The sequence below is a fragment of the Varanus komodoensis genome, unplaced genomic scaffold (assembly GCF_004798865.1).
Source record: "Varanus komodoensis strain SLA01 unplaced genomic scaffold, ASM479886v1 scaffold7_1, whole genome shotgun sequence".
In the NCBI taxonomy this organism is placed as follows: domain Eukaryota; kingdom Metazoa; phylum Chordata; class Lepidosauria; order Squamata; family Varanidae; genus Varanus; species Varanus komodoensis.
The window spans coordinates 5,932,508-5,949,515 of record NW_025336479.1 but is presented as its reverse complement, the minus strand read 5'-3'; the positions used below and the strand labels follow the sequence as shown (position 1 = coordinate 5,949,515).

The 17,008-nt window shown below is 41.9% G+C and overlaps 2 protein-coding genes across 6 annotated transcripts; one reads left to right on the top strand and one right to left on the bottom strand.

Annotated features, from left to right (window-relative positions):
* Positions 1–35: 35 nt before the first annotated feature.
* Positions 36–8,421, bottom strand: ADPRM (ADP-ribose/CDP-alcohol diphosphatase, manganese dependent). Of its 5 annotated transcripts, none has more exons than XM_044453752.1 (4): positions 8,363–8,421; positions 5,348–5,976; positions 3,020–3,136; positions 36–1,277 (listed from the first exon to the last, which is right to left on the bottom strand). In XM_044453752.1, the coding sequence occupies exons 2-4, from the start codon at positions 5,934–5,936 to the stop codon at positions 967–969; spliced, it is 1,017 nt and encodes a 338-aa protein (XP_044309687.1). In that variant the 5' UTR covers positions 5,937–5,976; positions 8,363–8,421; the 3' UTR covers positions 36–966. The 5 variants fall into 5 exon arrangements, with proteins under 5 accessions (XP_044309687.1, XP_044309684.1, XP_044309683.1 ...); XM_044453749.1 differs by having other exon boundaries at positions 8,044–8,409; XM_044453748.1 differs by having other exon boundaries at positions 8,066–8,409.
* An 84-nt stretch (positions 8,422–8,505) lies between these two features.
* Positions 8,506–16,366, top strand: LOC123035607 (protein SCO1 homolog, mitochondrial). The gene is made up of 6 exons (XM_044454001.1): positions 8,506–8,689; positions 9,219–9,309; positions 10,007–10,204; positions 12,981–13,073; positions 13,225–13,340; positions 15,155–16,366. The coding sequence occupies exons 1-6, from the start codon at positions 8,531–8,533 to the stop codon at positions 15,284–15,286; spliced, it is 789 nt and encodes a 262-aa protein (XP_044309936.1). The 5' UTR covers positions 8,506–8,530; the 3' UTR covers positions 15,287–16,366.
* The last annotated feature ends 642 nt before the right edge of the window (positions 16,367–17,008 follow it).

The window sequence follows — 17,008 nt, the reverse complement described above, 5'->3', positions numbered from 1 at the left end:
AAAGTATATTGCATTACTTTGCAACCCTCAGGACTGTAACAGAAGGTTACACTAGATGTAGTCTCCATTACATAGTTATAAATGAGTATCTGATCCACTGGATTGGTCAAGGGAGTTTTGATGTAGGGCCAGTGTAGTGTAGTCTCTCATTTAAATGATAGACCACAGAAGCAGCTTTGATGTACAACTGAACCATATCGAGGCAACATAGCAAGATCATGAGTGATTCAAAGTACGTTTGTTGTAACTTAAGAAATGCTTAAGCTCTTAGTGGATATAAAGATAATATGAGAACTCATTTTTAAGAGAACGGACCATGTAAGATGTTTTGAAACTCTCTTTTCTTCCTCTGCTAAGTGGTTAAGTTAGAGTTTTCTAATTTTAATTTTTGTTTTGCCATAACTGAAAACCTGTTTGGTGACTGTGTGAAAAAATAGTATTTGTCACTGGAGTTGTTCTTCTCCAGAGAAACCTACCATTGAATTTTAAGGGGGCAACCAAGGTACAGTTCCATACTGAATTTCACATACTGATTCAACTGAATAGCCAGTTCTTCACCTGCAGTATACCAAAGCTGAAAGTTATGATAATTAAAACTATATCACATTAAGCTCAACCCTCAAATAAAAATTCTCAGCTACTTTAATTTCAAGTTTGCAGATATAACAGTAATTGATTACCTTCCACTCTTCACATCACTGAACAGAGCTGACAATTAAGTTTGCTCGCAAGGCCTACATTTGAAAGCTCTGTTCTAGGCCTGTATCATGTACTGCAATAAGCTTCAAACAAAAAGTTATTGCAGCACAACCCATAGTGTGTTACTTTGTATTGGGGCCCATTTCTTTCTTTATGGATTTATATGCTGCCTGTCAAAACAAATGTTGAAACCAATGCTTTAAAACATTTTAACTAAAAAAAATTGTGTAATTCAATCCCTAGCCAAACAATAAAACCTATTACAATTCAAAAGAGAGAGCAGTTATTATCTTTGAAATGCATCTCTCGATCTGGAACTCTTCCTCTTCCTTTTAATACCATTCTGTCATTATAGACATATATACTTCCAAAAGCTTGACTCTCTGGAGGAGTTTCTATGATCCCTTCAAGAGTAAGATGATGGACTCCATGAGAATCCAAACAGTAGCCACCATAATGCAGGTGGCCTGCGAGAAAGCACACCACAGATTTATGTGAGTGGATCACGGAGAGGGCATCTTTATAATTCCAAGCAAGGCAGATGCTGTTTGTAGAATTCGGATGAATGGGTAGGTGCCCTGCAAAAGAAGAAAGACTCAAAGCAACAACTGTCACTGAATTCTATGGTTGCATCAAGTTCCACAGAATCTGGCAGTTTCTATAGAAAATGGCTGTACTGCCATATACCAGGATTTAGTTTACTCTGATTTTGGAGCCAGTTGTGGGAAAGTGGTTATGAAATGGAAGTGCTAAATTTAAATTTTAGGCCATTGATGACTAAGTAGCCTTTGGAAAGCCACATTGCTTATGTTCAGTCTTTAATGTGGGGATGATAATCCTGGAATACCTTTCAGGATTGGATTAATACATTTAATAGTAAATATTCGGATGCTTAGGAAAGTGTTCCTTACAGGAACTGAAATTTAAATAAATCTACCTATACCAATACACACATGTTCCCTGGTATATAGTAATAAATAGTAAGGAATACTTGCTCATGAATGCACATATTACGTATTGATTTATTCTTCTAGCCATTCAGGCATCTTGGTGGGTAGAAGATGTGCTGTTGCCTTTACCTACTTCTTCCTCTGGTACTTTTCTTTGAGGGAAACAGTTCAAGCACATTTCAGGGCTTGAAAGAACTGAATGAATGCAGAACTGAACAGTGCTTCTCTCAGTCATGCATTCATGAAGCTGATACAGACATGGATGAAGGGTTTTTCCTTCTTATGCAGAAGATCTAAGCCCTGCTTTTCAATTGTATGATTTTCAAACCAGCTTACAACAGTTTGCAGTATCCAAGAAAAAAATGGACACACAACGCATCATCGCTTAGTCTCTAAAATGACCGGTGCCAGAACAGAGTTCCCATCAACTCTTTGGTCCCAGGGCAACCAGCACTAGGAGCCATCTGTTCTTTCTGGCAAAGTGGAGGAAAACAAGCTTTCTGCAGTTACTTCTTGAATCGATGGATGGAGTTCAGCTGGTCTCTCCTTTGTTGTGAAGTTCTTCCCAGGAAGCAAGGGGCATAGACTTTTGAGGGGTCCTTAATTTTCTGGTTTATAGATAGGGCCAGGATGATCTTTATCAAAAGTAAAGTATCGTGAGCAAAATTTACTACCTGACTTTTGGTATTCATCAGCTACTGAGGGGACAATAATCTCCTGATTGTTACCTCTCTAATTCTGATGGGACCAACAAATCTTTCACTGAGGCATTTTGTTTCAATAGTAATTATGCCATTTGTGTTCTAGAGACTTTGCATTACAGAAGTGTACAGGAACTTGATCCACCTGCCCTTTCATCAAAAGCCATTTTCATTCGCTCCAGAATCTTCATCTATATACTGTACCTAAGAGAGGGTTTATTTTTAAGAGATGACTGCATACCAAGTTTAATTCATGATGCAACTAGCTGCGTGGCTAAGCAATCACCTAATTCCTTAGTTGTATAGCAAGATCCATTTTTAGTATACATGTAGTAGCTTTTTCCATACATCAACTCATCCCAAATGTGGAACTGACCCATATAATAGCAAAAACAAATTGCTTTCCTGGGTAAACTGATCTGAGTTCACTTGAAGGACAAATTTTGCTGGCATGGAGGAGATTTGAAACATGACAATTACATATTAGAATTGTAAAAATAGGCTCTCGTAGATTGAGGTCATTTATACTTTTCAAAACATAATTTAAGAATTTTTTACCCCATTTTCCCTCCAAGGACATACAAACATAAAGATGATAAAAACATGGGCAGGTTAAAAACAGAAGTAAACCGTTAAAAGTAATTGACATGCATCCAAAGTTATCCTTACCTACAATCACAACTCTCTCTTGTTTTTTATCAGCATATGTAAGAACTTCATCAACCCAGTCCAACTGGTCTTGACTGAATCCTCCATTGAACTGTACAAACTGACACTCGGCAAGCCCTGTCAAAAAAAGAAAGGAAAACCAACCAAAAGCTTCACTAGATAAACCAGTTATGCTCTGGTTCCAAATGTGCTCTTTCTGACACATCTGAAACCCAATGTTATTTTCTCATTATTGGAGATTTGAACTTGATCAGCTATTTTAAAAATCTAGTTCATAAACAACCATTTATAGATCAGTTTTAAAAAACGTTTTTGCCTTCCAAAAATAATAGACATTGGAGTTCTTTAGAATGAGGAAAAACTAGGCCTCACTTGTGATTATTTCTACACATCTTGCTGTCATATTCCACCTCATGATTTCTGCTTTTGCTTTCTTGCATAAAAAGTTAAGGTTTATCTTTTTAAAAATCCATATACATTTTATGAGAAACAGAAGGATTGTTATGAATAGATGTATCGCCTTGGCTGATTATGCCATAGCTTGGAGCATGACTTAGTGTGGAAACCCCAAATGATGTCTTCAGGCAGGTAAAATGGCTAGAGATAATACAAAGCACTAAATATGGAAGTAGGTTGAATCAGAACTTACAAACCGATTAGCATGAGGTCTTCAGAGTAAGCTAATTTCATAATTGTGTGTTAAAGTACTGCTACCTTTTACCATCAAGGGTTCATATTTGCCTCATAGGCTGAGAAGAAGGGATGGAGGAGTAAACTTGGTTATTCAACATTTCCAGGATGTGCTATTAAAAATGCTTGACAATATTTTTCAGTCATTTTAGCAGTGTAAGAATCCCATTGTGGTTTTTAATTATATTACACTCTAGAACTGTGATTTTCATGGTTTTTATTGGAAGAATTTCAGTACTGAGCCAGGGATCACATCCTAGGACAGACATTTTGCCGTATGGCCTGCAATATATAATTAGATTGCCTTTGGTGGCAATGAGGAGAGGCACAACCCTGTAACTGTTCACTATAATGGAAATTGGTACATACACGTAAAAAGGTACAATTGTACTAATCCTGCACAGGGGCATGGTGCCCAAAACGCTCCCTCTCTCTCTTCCTGCCAGTCACCCTTGCAGATACTTCAGTGTAAGCCAGCAGTGCAACCTCCATTCACAGGAGGTAGTAGCCATCTTTGAAGAAGCACAACATAGTCCACACAGTCTTCGCTTCTCCAGAGTATCTGGATAAAAGTTATATCCAGTAGAATTTTAAAGCAGTTCCTTTTAAATCTGCATGTTTTTATAAACTACTATCAGGTTAAAGCTCACACTGATGTCTATAGGCAGCAAAATAAGTTACAGATCTGGTGGCTGCTGGTGCCGTCATGGCAGAAAAACATGGCTCCAAGGCACAGATACTTATGGCTTTTCATTATTTTTTACAAGGGATCCCCACCTCAAATCACAGACCGGTACTACATAAATATATGGCTTCTATGAAAATATCCTATGTGAATATAATGAGGACTATGCTTTGGATTCCTTTTCTGCATGTTGTGGAGTGGTGGCGGCAAGCATCAATTTGAAACTGCCAGTGCAAGTTTTTAATTTGTTGGTAATTCTGTACTTTCTAACGCTTTGATGACTGCTATAATGTGTCATTTGGGTCTCAGTGTGGTTGAAAACATGCAGTAAACAGATGCCTTGAAGCCTTTAGCAGCAAGTGTTCACCATGCATCTCCATTCCATCCATTACTGGGCTTTGCTGTAAAAAATGGTGGTCAAATAATAACCAGTTTTTCCCATAACAAAACAGACCCAAATAACTTAGAGAACCTGTAATTCGCACCCAGGAAACAATGGAACTTTTCCACATCTCATATTTAACCATATTTGGGTGGAGTAGTAAAATTACTTCCTCTTATTGCAAATGTGAATAAATGTTACTCTCTGGGAAGCTGTTATACCTGTGCAAACATGCATACAGATAGTCACAAAGCGTACCTTGTGTACATCAATACATTAAACACTTTTAATGACCCTGAGGCTGAAAGCTTTCTCCAATTTAGGGACTACAAAAATGCCATAATGATGTAGCTTTACCCACTGCCTAGCTTAACATTCTTTGCAGAAAACCAGCCATTCAAAAGTGAACACTCTTTGGATCACATCCTCCAATTCATACAGGTCACAGGAATACAGGGCAGACATGTTCCTTTTCATGAATGGCAAGTCCCTCTGTTTAGCACAAGGCCAGATGTTACCTTAAGTATGAATCTAGAAATATGAAATAGCCAAGCTCAGCACAATACAGTACCTAGTGGACTATTCAGGTTCTCATTTTTGTTTTTTTCTTGCAGTAGATGTAGGGATTCTTGATACTTTTTGGTAGACTTGTCCCTCCCCAGAATACTTAAATCATAAGTATCAAGGAGAATGAATCGAAATTTAGACATTGGGCAAAACTGATATGCATAATAAAATTCTGCAGGGGTGATTTTAGTGGAGCTCTGATCTCTATTAGAATTGCTAAGTGATGTCTGGTCTTCTAAGTACTTTGTGTTCAGTGCTGACTGTACTAGATAATCTCTGCTGAAGTTGTAGAATTCATGGTTGCCCCATATATGATGCACTGGGACTCTAAGCTTCTTAAATTCCTTCATGACTGTTTCCAAAGCACTCTCTGACATGTTATGAGGAGCATTGCAACCATCAATGATGTCTCCAAGCTGCAAAACAAACTGGACCGCAGATCCATTCCAGTTTTCAACTGCATTCTGGAGGTGGCGTAGGCTATGTTTATAGTATCTCTTCTGTATTCTGTAGAAATCGTAGCCGTCCTCTAGATCAGCATACTGAATATCTGCTATGACTCCAAAGGAGAAGAGCGCCTCAGAAGTTGCCATTGTTCTTTTATCTGTAATTGCCCAAATGTCTTGCCAAAATCTAGCACAAGAGGAAAACAAGATTGGATTTTGTTCAAATACTAGAACCAGTGAAACAAAGATGCATATTAATGGATAAAAATAAATAATACAAATATAATTTGGAGGGGCATTACTAGTCTGATGAGCTATCTCAGAGAATACAGTGCAGTATAGGGAACAACTATGATTTAAGTTTGCAATCCTATATACACTTACCCTGGATTAGGAGGAAGCCTTATTTGTATAGGAATAGGTAGCACAGGTACCAGTCTCTAAAGCCCTACTTGAGAGTAGACCTACCATCATCAAGGTGAAATCTAGCCTACCTAATGGCAGCGGTGAGCTAACTTGAATTAGGTCTCAAAGCATTCTGGCTGATTAAGCATATATCTAAATCATTTAACAAGCATGGCCAGGAAGTCTCTATTGCAACCGATTCCCAGAAGGGAAGGTAATAATGATACTAAACTGCCTCAATCCTGCCAGCTCTACACGGAAATATAATATATAGCGCAATTGTATGCATGTCTACTCGGAAGTAAAGCTACTGATTTCACTTAGATTTAGGCTGTTCTCGCTTAACAACCTTGCACGATGCAGGAACCTTTTCCACTGCCCCCAGACCCGGGCGCAATTCAGCTCTTGTCCCCTGCAGGATGGAGCGCCGGCTAAGTTGACGGATCGTCGCTCTTTCGCAGGTGCAACGCAGTTGGCGAGAATTTAAATCTGTATTTCTGCAAATGAGCTACCCATGTACATATTTCCGTAATCTTCCTTTGGGCTGCCAAGCCCTGCCCTCTCGGGGAGGGGGACTGGAGAATTCACACATCGTTACTATGGAAACGAGAACCTTTCCCCCACCCCTTACTCACCCCGCTTTAAGGAGATAGTGCCGGAAAAAATATATTTTCTGATTTAAAAAAAACCTTCCTTGAACGTCATTTCATTTCCGGATTGATTTTCCACGCCCCTCTCTCCCTCCGCTATAGAGGAATCTAGTTAATAATAAACTCAAGGTTGGGGGATGCTGGGAATTCTAGGCTTTTTTTCCCTGTCCAAACTAGCATCGGATCGTGTTTCAACGCAGTTATCCTGGAGTAAACTTTCATGGATTCACTTCACCAAATGAACGAAGCATTATTGACCTTTTCAGGTTTATATGCAGTACCTGAGGGGTGTAAGAGGGAGTAGGAATAGAGATCAGAAGAAAATTACATTTCTCGGCTACCCCTATATGTGCTGCTTGCACAGCAGACACTTTCGACAATGCTCCATGCATTTGACAAAATAGACTATTATCCACGGAAGGTTAAATCAGAATCAGCGTATTCGTCCTTTAAAAGCTATAAGACTCTGTAGTTTTTGCAAAAACGGACCAATAGGGCTACCTTTGGTATCTAATATCTAATCAGAAGTAAGCTCCACTGAGTTTTATGGAATTTACTCCCTGATAAGCGTGTACAGAATTGCAAGCTTAAAAGTCCAAAGGTGGAACCATGCGCCAATCTTAAGAGGCACAGTCTACTTGGCTGAAGACAAATCTTCCTGGTTCCTTGCGACACCAATTCTCTCCGGCATTGGAGGGAAAAGCTGCCGGTAGGCGACGGTCGAGAAAATCAAATCATGCCATGACTGGGCAGCACCGATTCCATTCGGAACCAAAAGGTCGTAGTAAAAGACAGGAGGATATGCTCTCTCTAGTTCAGATAGTTATTGCCTTGCAAATGCCACTGGTGCGTGAAAGACTGTGGCTGGGGGGGGGGGGGTGCTTCTGACAACCCCGCAGTGTAGTCCGCCGTTAATATCGCAGGTTTCGGTTGAATTTCCTGCCAAAAATTCCTATACAAAATACGCTTCAATATACAGCAGGCATCGTTTTGTTTAAACGGACTAATCAAACTGCCCAACTCCCATTTCCCCGACTTTCATGCAGTGAAATTACACTTATTCTATTTTAGCGTGTATAATATTTTAACTAACTAAATTAATCGATTACAGAAATTGATGAAAACCCCTTTAATTGATCAGAAGCGTGCTCCACTTAATCGGGCAGCAGTTATTATTTTGGAAAAGAAATATTAGTGACCTTTTCACATTATTTCACATACGTTTCTAAAATGATGCACCTTGCGAACGAGAACAGTATTTATAGGAGAACGCCTCCTACGATACTTGAGCGCATTAACTAATAGCCCCATCAGGGGAGGGCCTGCTCGCAAGTAGCGCGGCGTCACCGAGGCAACGTAATCACAAGTCTCGATCGGGTAACATCCTCTTTTCCCGTTTCCAAGGAAGTCGCTACAAATTCCGGCACGCGTTTTTCCGGTCTGTCCTGAAAAGTGTCCCCTCTCGCTTCCCTTTCGGAATCGTAGATGCTCAGGTGCACACGCTCAAGTCAGGTCTACCTTTCCACCGCGTCTCTCTAACTTCCGCATTTGCAACGGAGCCGCGCGCAGGCGCCAGGCCACGCCCCCGGCCCCGAGGGAGTCTGCGGGAGAGGGCGGGCTCTCTGCCCCGGAAGCTCAACCCCCGCGCCGGGCCCGCCAGTCCCCGGTGGGGTCTGAGACGGAAGGATGGCGGCGGCGTTGCGGCCCTGGCTTCGGCCGCTGGCGCTCTGGGGGCGCGAAGCCTCTTTCCTGCGCTGCACCTGCCGCCGCCGCCGCCAACCTGCTCGGTCCTTGGCTACAGAGTTTTCGGGCAAAAGGCCGCAGGACGGCCCCGGGAAACCTGGGGTGAGTCCATTCAGCTCCGGGAGGGAGGGCTAGAGAGGCGCATCCCGTTCAGGGGCTGCTGCGCGTCGAACCAAAGGGCGGGGAGCGGGCAGGCGCCTTTGCTGCGGCTTCTCGGTTGCAACAGGTTCCGGTGGGAAGCCTATTCGTGTGCGACTAAGGACGGAGAGGAGGGAGGTCGGTCGGGGTCGTGGGTGCGGCTGCCTCGGGACTGAAAGCGGCACTGGACCGAGTCCCCTCTTTTGCATCGTGACTGAAAGGCCGAGCGCGCCGCCCGTATCCAAGGCACGTTCTGCACCTCCGTTGGTGGAAGAGGAGCTCTGGGTGCCCGAACCCTGCTCCAGATGTGGCCTCGGGCGCCTGGGTGTGCGGTGAAGGAAACTGAAGTTCTTGCATGTGAAAATGAAGTCTAGTTTGGGGGGGAGAGGAAGTCGGGTGAACGAATACATGAAAGCGGTTGTGAGGTATTAGCATAGTCAGCAAGCCGTTCATTGCATAAGCGCTTCCTTTTCCTCCTTCTCTTTCCCAGTAGCCTGTAACTTGGAAGAGTCTGGCAATCACCTGTGCAGTTGGAGGAGGACTGCTGGCAGGAATGAAATTCTTTAAGAAAGAGAAAGAAGAAAGTTCGTATCATTTACAGTCATTTGATGTAATCTCTCATTAACACCTTGATGCACTTATCTTTAGTATGTCTTCCATTATGAAGATTTTAATAGCATACTTCATAAGCAAGCTATTGAAGGTTTTTGATTCCAGGAATCCTTTACCACAGTGAGATGAAGCCAAATGTGTCTACCTCTTATACAGTTTCTTTCTGTTGCTTACCTTACCTTTGATTTATTTGGAAAATATATGCAGTTGATGTAAATTCATTCTTTGATTCTTGCTGATGTCCAAGTCTTGTTGAAATTGTGCTCTATGGGTTTTGCTGTTGTATGTAGTAGAGGGTCCTCAAAGAAGTGTTTATTATTTAAACTGCTGAAACAGCCAAAGCATTCTGAAATACAGCCAGAGATCAGCCTAGTTGGATTTGTTTCCTGACAAGGAGACCTGTAGATAAAGACAAAAGGGAGGGTATGTGTTGCAAGGTATAGTCAAAAGCTCCTGGTTGAAGAAGCAGTAAGGAAGATCAAAAGTAATATTAAAATCACAGGAGGCTTTCAAGAGGTTCTGAACAGCTTTGGAGAATTTTACAAGTTGTACAGAGTTTTGCTAAACTTTAAAACAAAAAGGTGCATATTCTGCTTGTTCGCTGAAGTTTGCATGTAGATTACTTGTTCTCAAGAAACAAAGATGGAATGAGCTGTTGTCTGATTTCAGAATTGGAGAAGGAACGGACAAAATCAATTGGAAAGCCATTGTTGGGAGGCCCTTTCTCACTTACTGACCACCAGGGACAGCCCAGGACGGATCGTGATTATCTTGGTCAATGGGTGTTAATCTACTTTGGCTTTACACACTGTCCTGATATTTGCCCAGAAGAATTGGAAAAAATGGTTTTAGCAGTAGATGAAATTGGTAAGTAAACCTTACCAAAACCTGAACTGTCTTTGAAACAACAATTGTTATGTAGAATGTTGCTATTGTGCTACATTTAGGATTTGTTATTCAAGATTTTGTTAATTGGAGAGAGAGCTTTTTCCCTTGCATGGTTCAGCAGTCACCATAAATAACACCTTTATACCACCCTAATGTTGTGTTCAGGGTCGGTCTTCGTTATGTAGAATTACATATCCATAGCCACAAGGAGCTTATAATCTGAAGTAAACAATAGGGAGGATGTGGGCAAACATTATTACATGTATCTAGAATTTGGTTGCAGCTGAAAATGAGGATTAAGGGTATAAGCCATAGGCCATTTAGGAAAATGGGTTTGAGAAGGCTTTTGATGCAAGGAGAAGGGGTGGTACCAAGCCCATGTACAGAAGGGAACTGTATTCATATCTGGTAATGAAAAGGAAGCTGAATTGTTTAATTGGATAGCATCTTTCTATGAGAGTTACATCCATGCTGTAGAAATTTAAATTTACCTTTGGCACTCCATAGCACACAGTTTGCATAAATTATTTCATTAGTTTCTTGGTTACCAAGTACTTTTTGTAAACTTGCAGAAATAGATGCATAATTTTCTGTCAGACTTCTTCAAGTACAATTGAAGGGGAACATATTATTTAACTTACCTCTATTACATTTCTATGCTACTACTTTCACCTTCCTTTATTAGCAGCCCCTTCCTCTCCTTGTCTGTCACCTTCTACCCCCTTTACATTCCTATGTTACCTGTCTTCACCCTTGTTTCTAAATTTCCCATTATCTTCCTTAAAATGGCAGCAGAAGATAATTGGTATTAACATGTGCTTTGAATATACAATTTGGTGCTGAGTAGGAGAACAAAAATCTCTGACTGGGTTGTCGCCATCAGAGCACACAGTCTGGGTAACTAATACCATGGTGGGTTTTTGTTTCATGCAAACCCAGTGTGCTTCCCACAGGGTGGCTTATTGTTGGAGCTGCCTTGACAACGCACGGCTTTTGTTTTAGTGGGGCTTACGTTACCCAAATCCGGCCAAGTAACTTCATTGTGGTTCCAGGGATCAGCTAACTCGCTGCTCAAGCAGGAGCATCAAAACTCTCTGCTGCTTTTCGCAATCTCACCTGTGCTTTGCCACTGACAGCACATTGGCCAATACAAAAACAGTCTGGAGGGATTGTCTCTGGTTCAGCACCCTTTTTTCAGTCCCCAAATTTTGCACAGTTGCTTTTATCATGTTTTGTTGGTATTTTGCGTGTCTGCACATGCACCCCTACAGCTGTCAGATACATGCAGCCTTGCCATGTCAGTGGGCTTGGAAGCTTCTGCTGTCAAAGGGAAGTGGAGTGGGTAACAGATGGACACAAGGAGACTGTGTGCTGGCTGTGTGTGTCCAGCATAAGGACATCAAAAGGGGATGAGGACACTTGATTTTAAGTGTTATGCTGCCTGTTCTCAGTGAGTGCCCTCCACCTTTTCAAGACTCACCCAAGTTTTCTAAGAACTGCCAGGGAACCATAGTTAGAACAATTGTTAAGTGATCTAAAAAAGAGGTGGAGGGACTTAGTATCTCTCCCTTTTTTTTCAACAGCTGGAAACTTAGAGAAGTTTCAAAATTGTAAAGGAGAGTGAGAACTGTCATTTCAGTACTCATAGTGCAGGTTTCCTAAACAGCTTATACTGTGCAGCTTATTTGCAGGCTGACTTAGCATGTTGGGCAAACATGGCTTCTGAGTTACTGACTAGCTTTATATAGCATGACAACCCATTGTGTTTAATTAGACACGTTTGGATTGTTCTGTTTTGTGAACTTGGACCACTTCCCGTAGGATGGCTTGTCTGGGAGCAATAAATCACTGTGACAACCCATGGCTTGATATAGGGGTTGTTGAAAACATGTTGGGTTATACTTTCCTCCCCGGGAGACCATTCTCATCATGGCTGCAGGGAAGCAGAGAACAAGTTACTTGGGAAGAGCAGCAGAGCCCCCTGGCCGCTCTTGGCAAGCCCAAACATGCCACTGCCAGCTGCTCTATCAGGACCAAGTAGCACCTAGGGAGACTGTCACTGGCTTGATGGACATCAGCCAGTCAAGGCTGCATATACTTTAATCTGTTGTGTTGCTTTTCACAGTCAAATGAACTGTCAAGGGAGAAGGAAAGCTGCTAGAGGAAAATTGTTCTCTTCTTTATCAGTGTGATCCTCTAGTTTTTCAGTATTGTCCTGACAGTTCTCAGTGCTCTCCATTTTTCCCACACTTCCCTGAGGCTCTAGATATTTCGGAAAGGTAAGATCTCAACCATGTCACATACTTTGCAGACAGCTTTTGACACCTTCAAAATAAAAGGGTTTTTGACAGGGATAATCAGGGTTGTTTTGGCAGGATTCGTGGCTGCTTGTCTTGTCCTGTTGCCAGGCTGAATACAGTTTGCATTCTTGAGGGCAGACTTCTCTAAGCACAAATTTCCAAATGAGGCTGGACTACCGTTCCCAAACCAGCATGGCCAATGACCCATGATGATGGTGAGCCAAGATTGGACAAATCAGCTCTAGGAGAGGTGTGGGCAGTTGGTAGACATCTGCGACTGCCACTCCCAGAAGATCCTGTCACCATGGCCAACGGTCAGGAATGCAGGGAACTGATGCTCACAATATCTGGAGATCCACCTGTTGCCACCCCTGCACTAGGGCATCTGTGAAACTGAACGTAAAATTTGGAGATGGTCATGGGTCCAACAACTCTGACTTTATGTTTTGCTACAGATGAGATCCCGGCTCTTCCCAACATCACTCCACTGTTCATCACCATTGATCCAGAAAGAGACGATAAAGAAGCCATTGCAAAATATATTAAAGGTAATATTAGCTTCCTTCCTTATTTGCTACTCTAGTGGCTCCCTTCGCCTGGCAGCCCTGACCAGAGAAGCTTTTGCCGCCGTGGAAGACCATCACTTGGGTCCTCATTGTTCATGTAATCTGACCTACCTGGCTTCTTTTTTGTTCCAAGAGTTTTCACCCAAGTTGATTGGATTGACGGGTACAAAAGAGCAGATCGATCAGGTGGCTCGAGCCTATCGTGTCTATTACAGCTCTGGCCCAAAAGATGAAGATAGTGATTACATCGTGAGTATGCTTTCTGCATGTAATTTTCCTACAGAGAAATAAGGCTGGGAGAGGCATCATTAGAGCAAGGCAACTCTGCAGCACAGTTTTAAACATTGCAATACCACGGCTGGATGAGTCAGGTAGGAGTTTTTCAGATAAGACTCTTCTGACCAAGTGATCAGAGAAGGGAAAGAGGATGCAAATGTTACCAAGCTGTGCAAATGAAGGGCATTCTGGAGAGCGGGGAGCAGCCAGACTGTAATGAAGTAATATTTCTGAACAAGGTGAGAGCAGTAGATCAAGACGATGAAGGTAACAGGCAGCTGTTGGCAGAGGCACTGGAGGAACATCTACATCATTCATAATAAAAGGGTTTTCCAGAAGGCACTATGATGGTTTGGCCTCCGGCTATTCCTGTTGGTAGACCAGGGAGCAGTTGGCTGAGAGATCCCTGCTTTAAAATGAGCCCAGGGAAGTTGGATGGTAAAATAACTTGGATGTCATCATTATTACTTTCCATTTATATAACCACTTTTTAAACTCTTGAGGAACCCAAGACAGCTTACAAAGCCCCGCTGTATCCTTGCAACAATATGTTGAGAGAATGTATAGCTGGCCCAAAGTCACCCAGAAAGCTTCATGGATGAGGGGGGAATAGAACTCAGATCTCCCAGGTTTCCAGTCCCACAATCTAGCCACCACTACTTTGATCTTGGTGGTGCTGCTTCTTAAGGTGAAGGATCCAGGCTCTTTTCATATGACCCTGTCTGGAAGGTGACATAAAATTCTAATTTGAAAAATGCAGGTGCACAGTCATAAGGATAACTTACTTGGGATGCAATTTGTATACAGGATATTAAAACAGCCATGCTTTGGCACAGTTTATCCAGGAGGGGGCACCAGACAGCAAATGACATATTACCTAACCTATTTAGTTTCACACAGCACTTAATGTTAGTGGAGATTTTAAGAACTGTTCCATTAAATACCACCACCCCAAAATGGCAGCTTTGTGTAGGTTTTACTTCCCAATTGACATAATGATGAAAAAGTGACACGAAATCAACATTCCATGCGTGTTGAATTCTAATCAACATGAGTTAAAAGTAGTGTCTGAAGTGGTTTGCTTGCTGCTCTTCCAACCCTAGAGCCGTTTAGGACTGTGCTGTGTTCCTCCTCTCCAGTCTAAATGGGTCACATCGGTAGAATGGCACCTCTGCTGTACATTGTCCATTACATGATGGGCAATCATGCTGTCTGAAGGAAGATGGAGGAGCGGGGCCCTTGCATATACCTGCTTCCAAGAGGAATTCCAGTACGTGGCCAGCGAGCTGTGATGGGAGGAGTAAATGCCCCCATGATGCTGCCTCTGTTACTAGACCCAGAGAAGCAGTCTTCTGTGAACGAATGGGGCTTGAGCACACTCACTGGGAAGGAGATGAGTGTAGGAGGAGACTGCTTTTTATGTGGAAAAAGCTGGCTATTAGGACTGGTCATCTTTGTACAGTCCTGGGCATCCCTAGTCTATCATTCACTTTTGGAGGAGGCTTGGTTTCCAGCAGGTTCCACCTTTCTTCAGGGGGACAGCTTTGTGGGGTTTCTCTGCTCTGCAGGGCTCTGCATTGCCTTCCCATGGGGTGTATTTGGAGCACTTTGTTTCCCCATTTGTCTAAGGTGTGTCCAAGGTGTTTATAGGCTGCTTGCAGAGATCTTTGGTTCAGGAAGTATTCTAGAGCTGGTGTGGCAATTTGATCAAGGGGCTGAGTTGCTGCTGAGCTAAAAGTACCCTGCTCAGCACCCCTCTTACATCTATTCTTTGTGCTTCCTTGCAGGTGGATCACACCATCATAATGTACCTTCTTGGTCCAGACGGAGACTTCATTGATTATTTCGGTCAAAACAAGGACAGCACTGAGATTGCAGCATCAATTGCTGGGCACATGAGAAGATACAAACACACCTAAAAGAGAAGCATTATGACTATGAAGGCAAGCTAGCTGCTAATGAGACAGGCATCCATGTTACTAACTAAAATACAACCAGTAATATCCCATGAAGATCTATGAAGCATTGTGCAAGTAATCCATCTTGATATCCTTCTTACTTGAATTTGCAGCTACAGCTGTAGGCATAATAGCCTAAGACTCAAAATGGGTTTCCTGAGGAGCTGAATATTATTCCACAAAAGTACAAAACTAAGCAGTTTTCTCTGAATGAGTGTCTGAATATGTTAAAGGCCTTTGGAAACAACATTGAGGTGATCCTAGTGAAAAGGCCATCACTTCTGGGTATTGATCAGAGGATTCATGTCTTTCCCTTCCTTGCAGTATCTTCTTGCCATGCTGAAAAGACACGTACAGAGAGATGGTAAACTGAGCAGTACTGAAGGCACAGTTCATGGGACTAGGCTTGTCTGACATCTTGATTATCATTCTACTAGAACCCATGACTGCAGCATCACTTCCAAGTCAACATTCCTTGTGGCCCTGCACCCTCTTGTCTTGGATTTTCAAAATGCCTAATACAGTTTAGGACAGCCTCGCCCAACCTGGTGCCTTCTATATGTTTTGGGCCAGTTTCCATCAGCTCTAGCCAGTATGGCCAGTGGTCAGGATTGTTGAGGGTTGAAACCCAAAATACATGGATGCCACCAGGTTGGAACAGGTTGATGTAGAAGCACTAAGTAACACAATAGGGTGGTAACTTTAAGCCTTTTATAACAGTGGGATTATTAATCAGGTAAAATTATGCTCGGTGTGCAGGAAATGGAATATTTTGAAAGAAACCTGTGGTCTCTTGAAATCTCGCATCAATTAAAGTGATTTTTTTCCCCTTTTAAATGTTTAAGTTGACTTTCTCCAGTGGTTTTGGTATTCATCAGATTTTAATTAAGAACAAAAATAAATGGCTGCAGAACATGATAAGCAGTGCTAATAAGATGTCGTGCAAGTTTAATCTGAAAACTTTTCACTGGTCACTCTGAAAAAATGACACTGAGCCTTGAAGTCAGCATGCTAAAATAAATATGTGAGCCTTTAGCCTGTCTTTGAAGTGGTGAAAAGTTTACTTTTGACAACTTCCAAGTTATAAAATGTGTATCATATTCATAATGTGTTGAAAATGCAAACTTGGAGTAATTAGATTTTTTTAAAAACATTGGTAAACAATATCTGCTGCTACCAACTAGTAGTAGACTGCTGTGAATCCCCATGGCCGGCTTAAGTGGGCATTTAAATTTTAATTGTTTTGACAGACTTGGGTTAAATCTAGCATAAATCCTGCTTACAGTAGACCCATTGAAATCCTTGGGATGTTGGGGAAGGAGTTGTTCCTTTGGCAGATTTTTTTCATGAGGCATTGAAAGAAGATTCCCATGGAACTAAAATACCTTCTCTGTATCTGAGATGCCAAATAGATTAAATTAAACTTTGCCTTTTTTTCTAAGTGTCCACCAAGAATTTCCTTGGGTCAGTTTGCACCAAGGGCTTTTGGGACTTTGCTAGAATTCAGCCTTCATTCTCAGCTGTTAAGGATTGTTCAATGCAGAGGCAGCTATTTCCTCTACATCAGCCTGTGTACATGTATGTTTGAGAGGGAGAATGAACAGATTTTGATTTATAATTTTTTACTTTTCAGCTTTTTAGGGTGTATGTGTGCATGCCAAAATCCATTACATATTGTATTTC

Excerpts from the sequence above, each read along its gene's own strand:
- ADPRM (XM_044453752.1), bottom strand. The coding sequence starts at position 5,936 with ATGGCAACTTCTGAGGCGCTCTTCTCCTTTGGAGTCATAGCAGATATT. Across the intron at positions 3,137-5,347 it reads GAACCTGAATAGTCCACTAG|GGCTTGCCGAGTGTCAGTTT; the intron begins GTACTGTATTGT and ends TTTTTTTGACAG. Across the intron at positions 1,278-3,019 it reads AGAGAGAGTTGTGATTGTAG|GGCACCTACCCATTCATCCG; the intron begins GTAAGGATAACT and ends CTTCTTTTGCAG.
- LOC123035607 (XM_044454001.1), top strand. The coding sequence starts at position 8,531 with ATGGCGGCGGCGTTGCGGCCCTGGCTTCGGCCGCTGGCGCTCTGGGGG. Across the intron at positions 9,310-10,006 it reads TAAGAAAGAGAAAGAAGAAA|AATTGGAGAAGGAACGGACA; the intron begins GTTCGTATCATT and ends GTCTGATTTCAG. Across the intron at positions 13,341-15,154 it reads ATGAAGATAGTGATTACATC|GTGGATCACACCATCATAAT; the intron begins GTGAGTATGCTT and ends GCTTCCTTGCAG.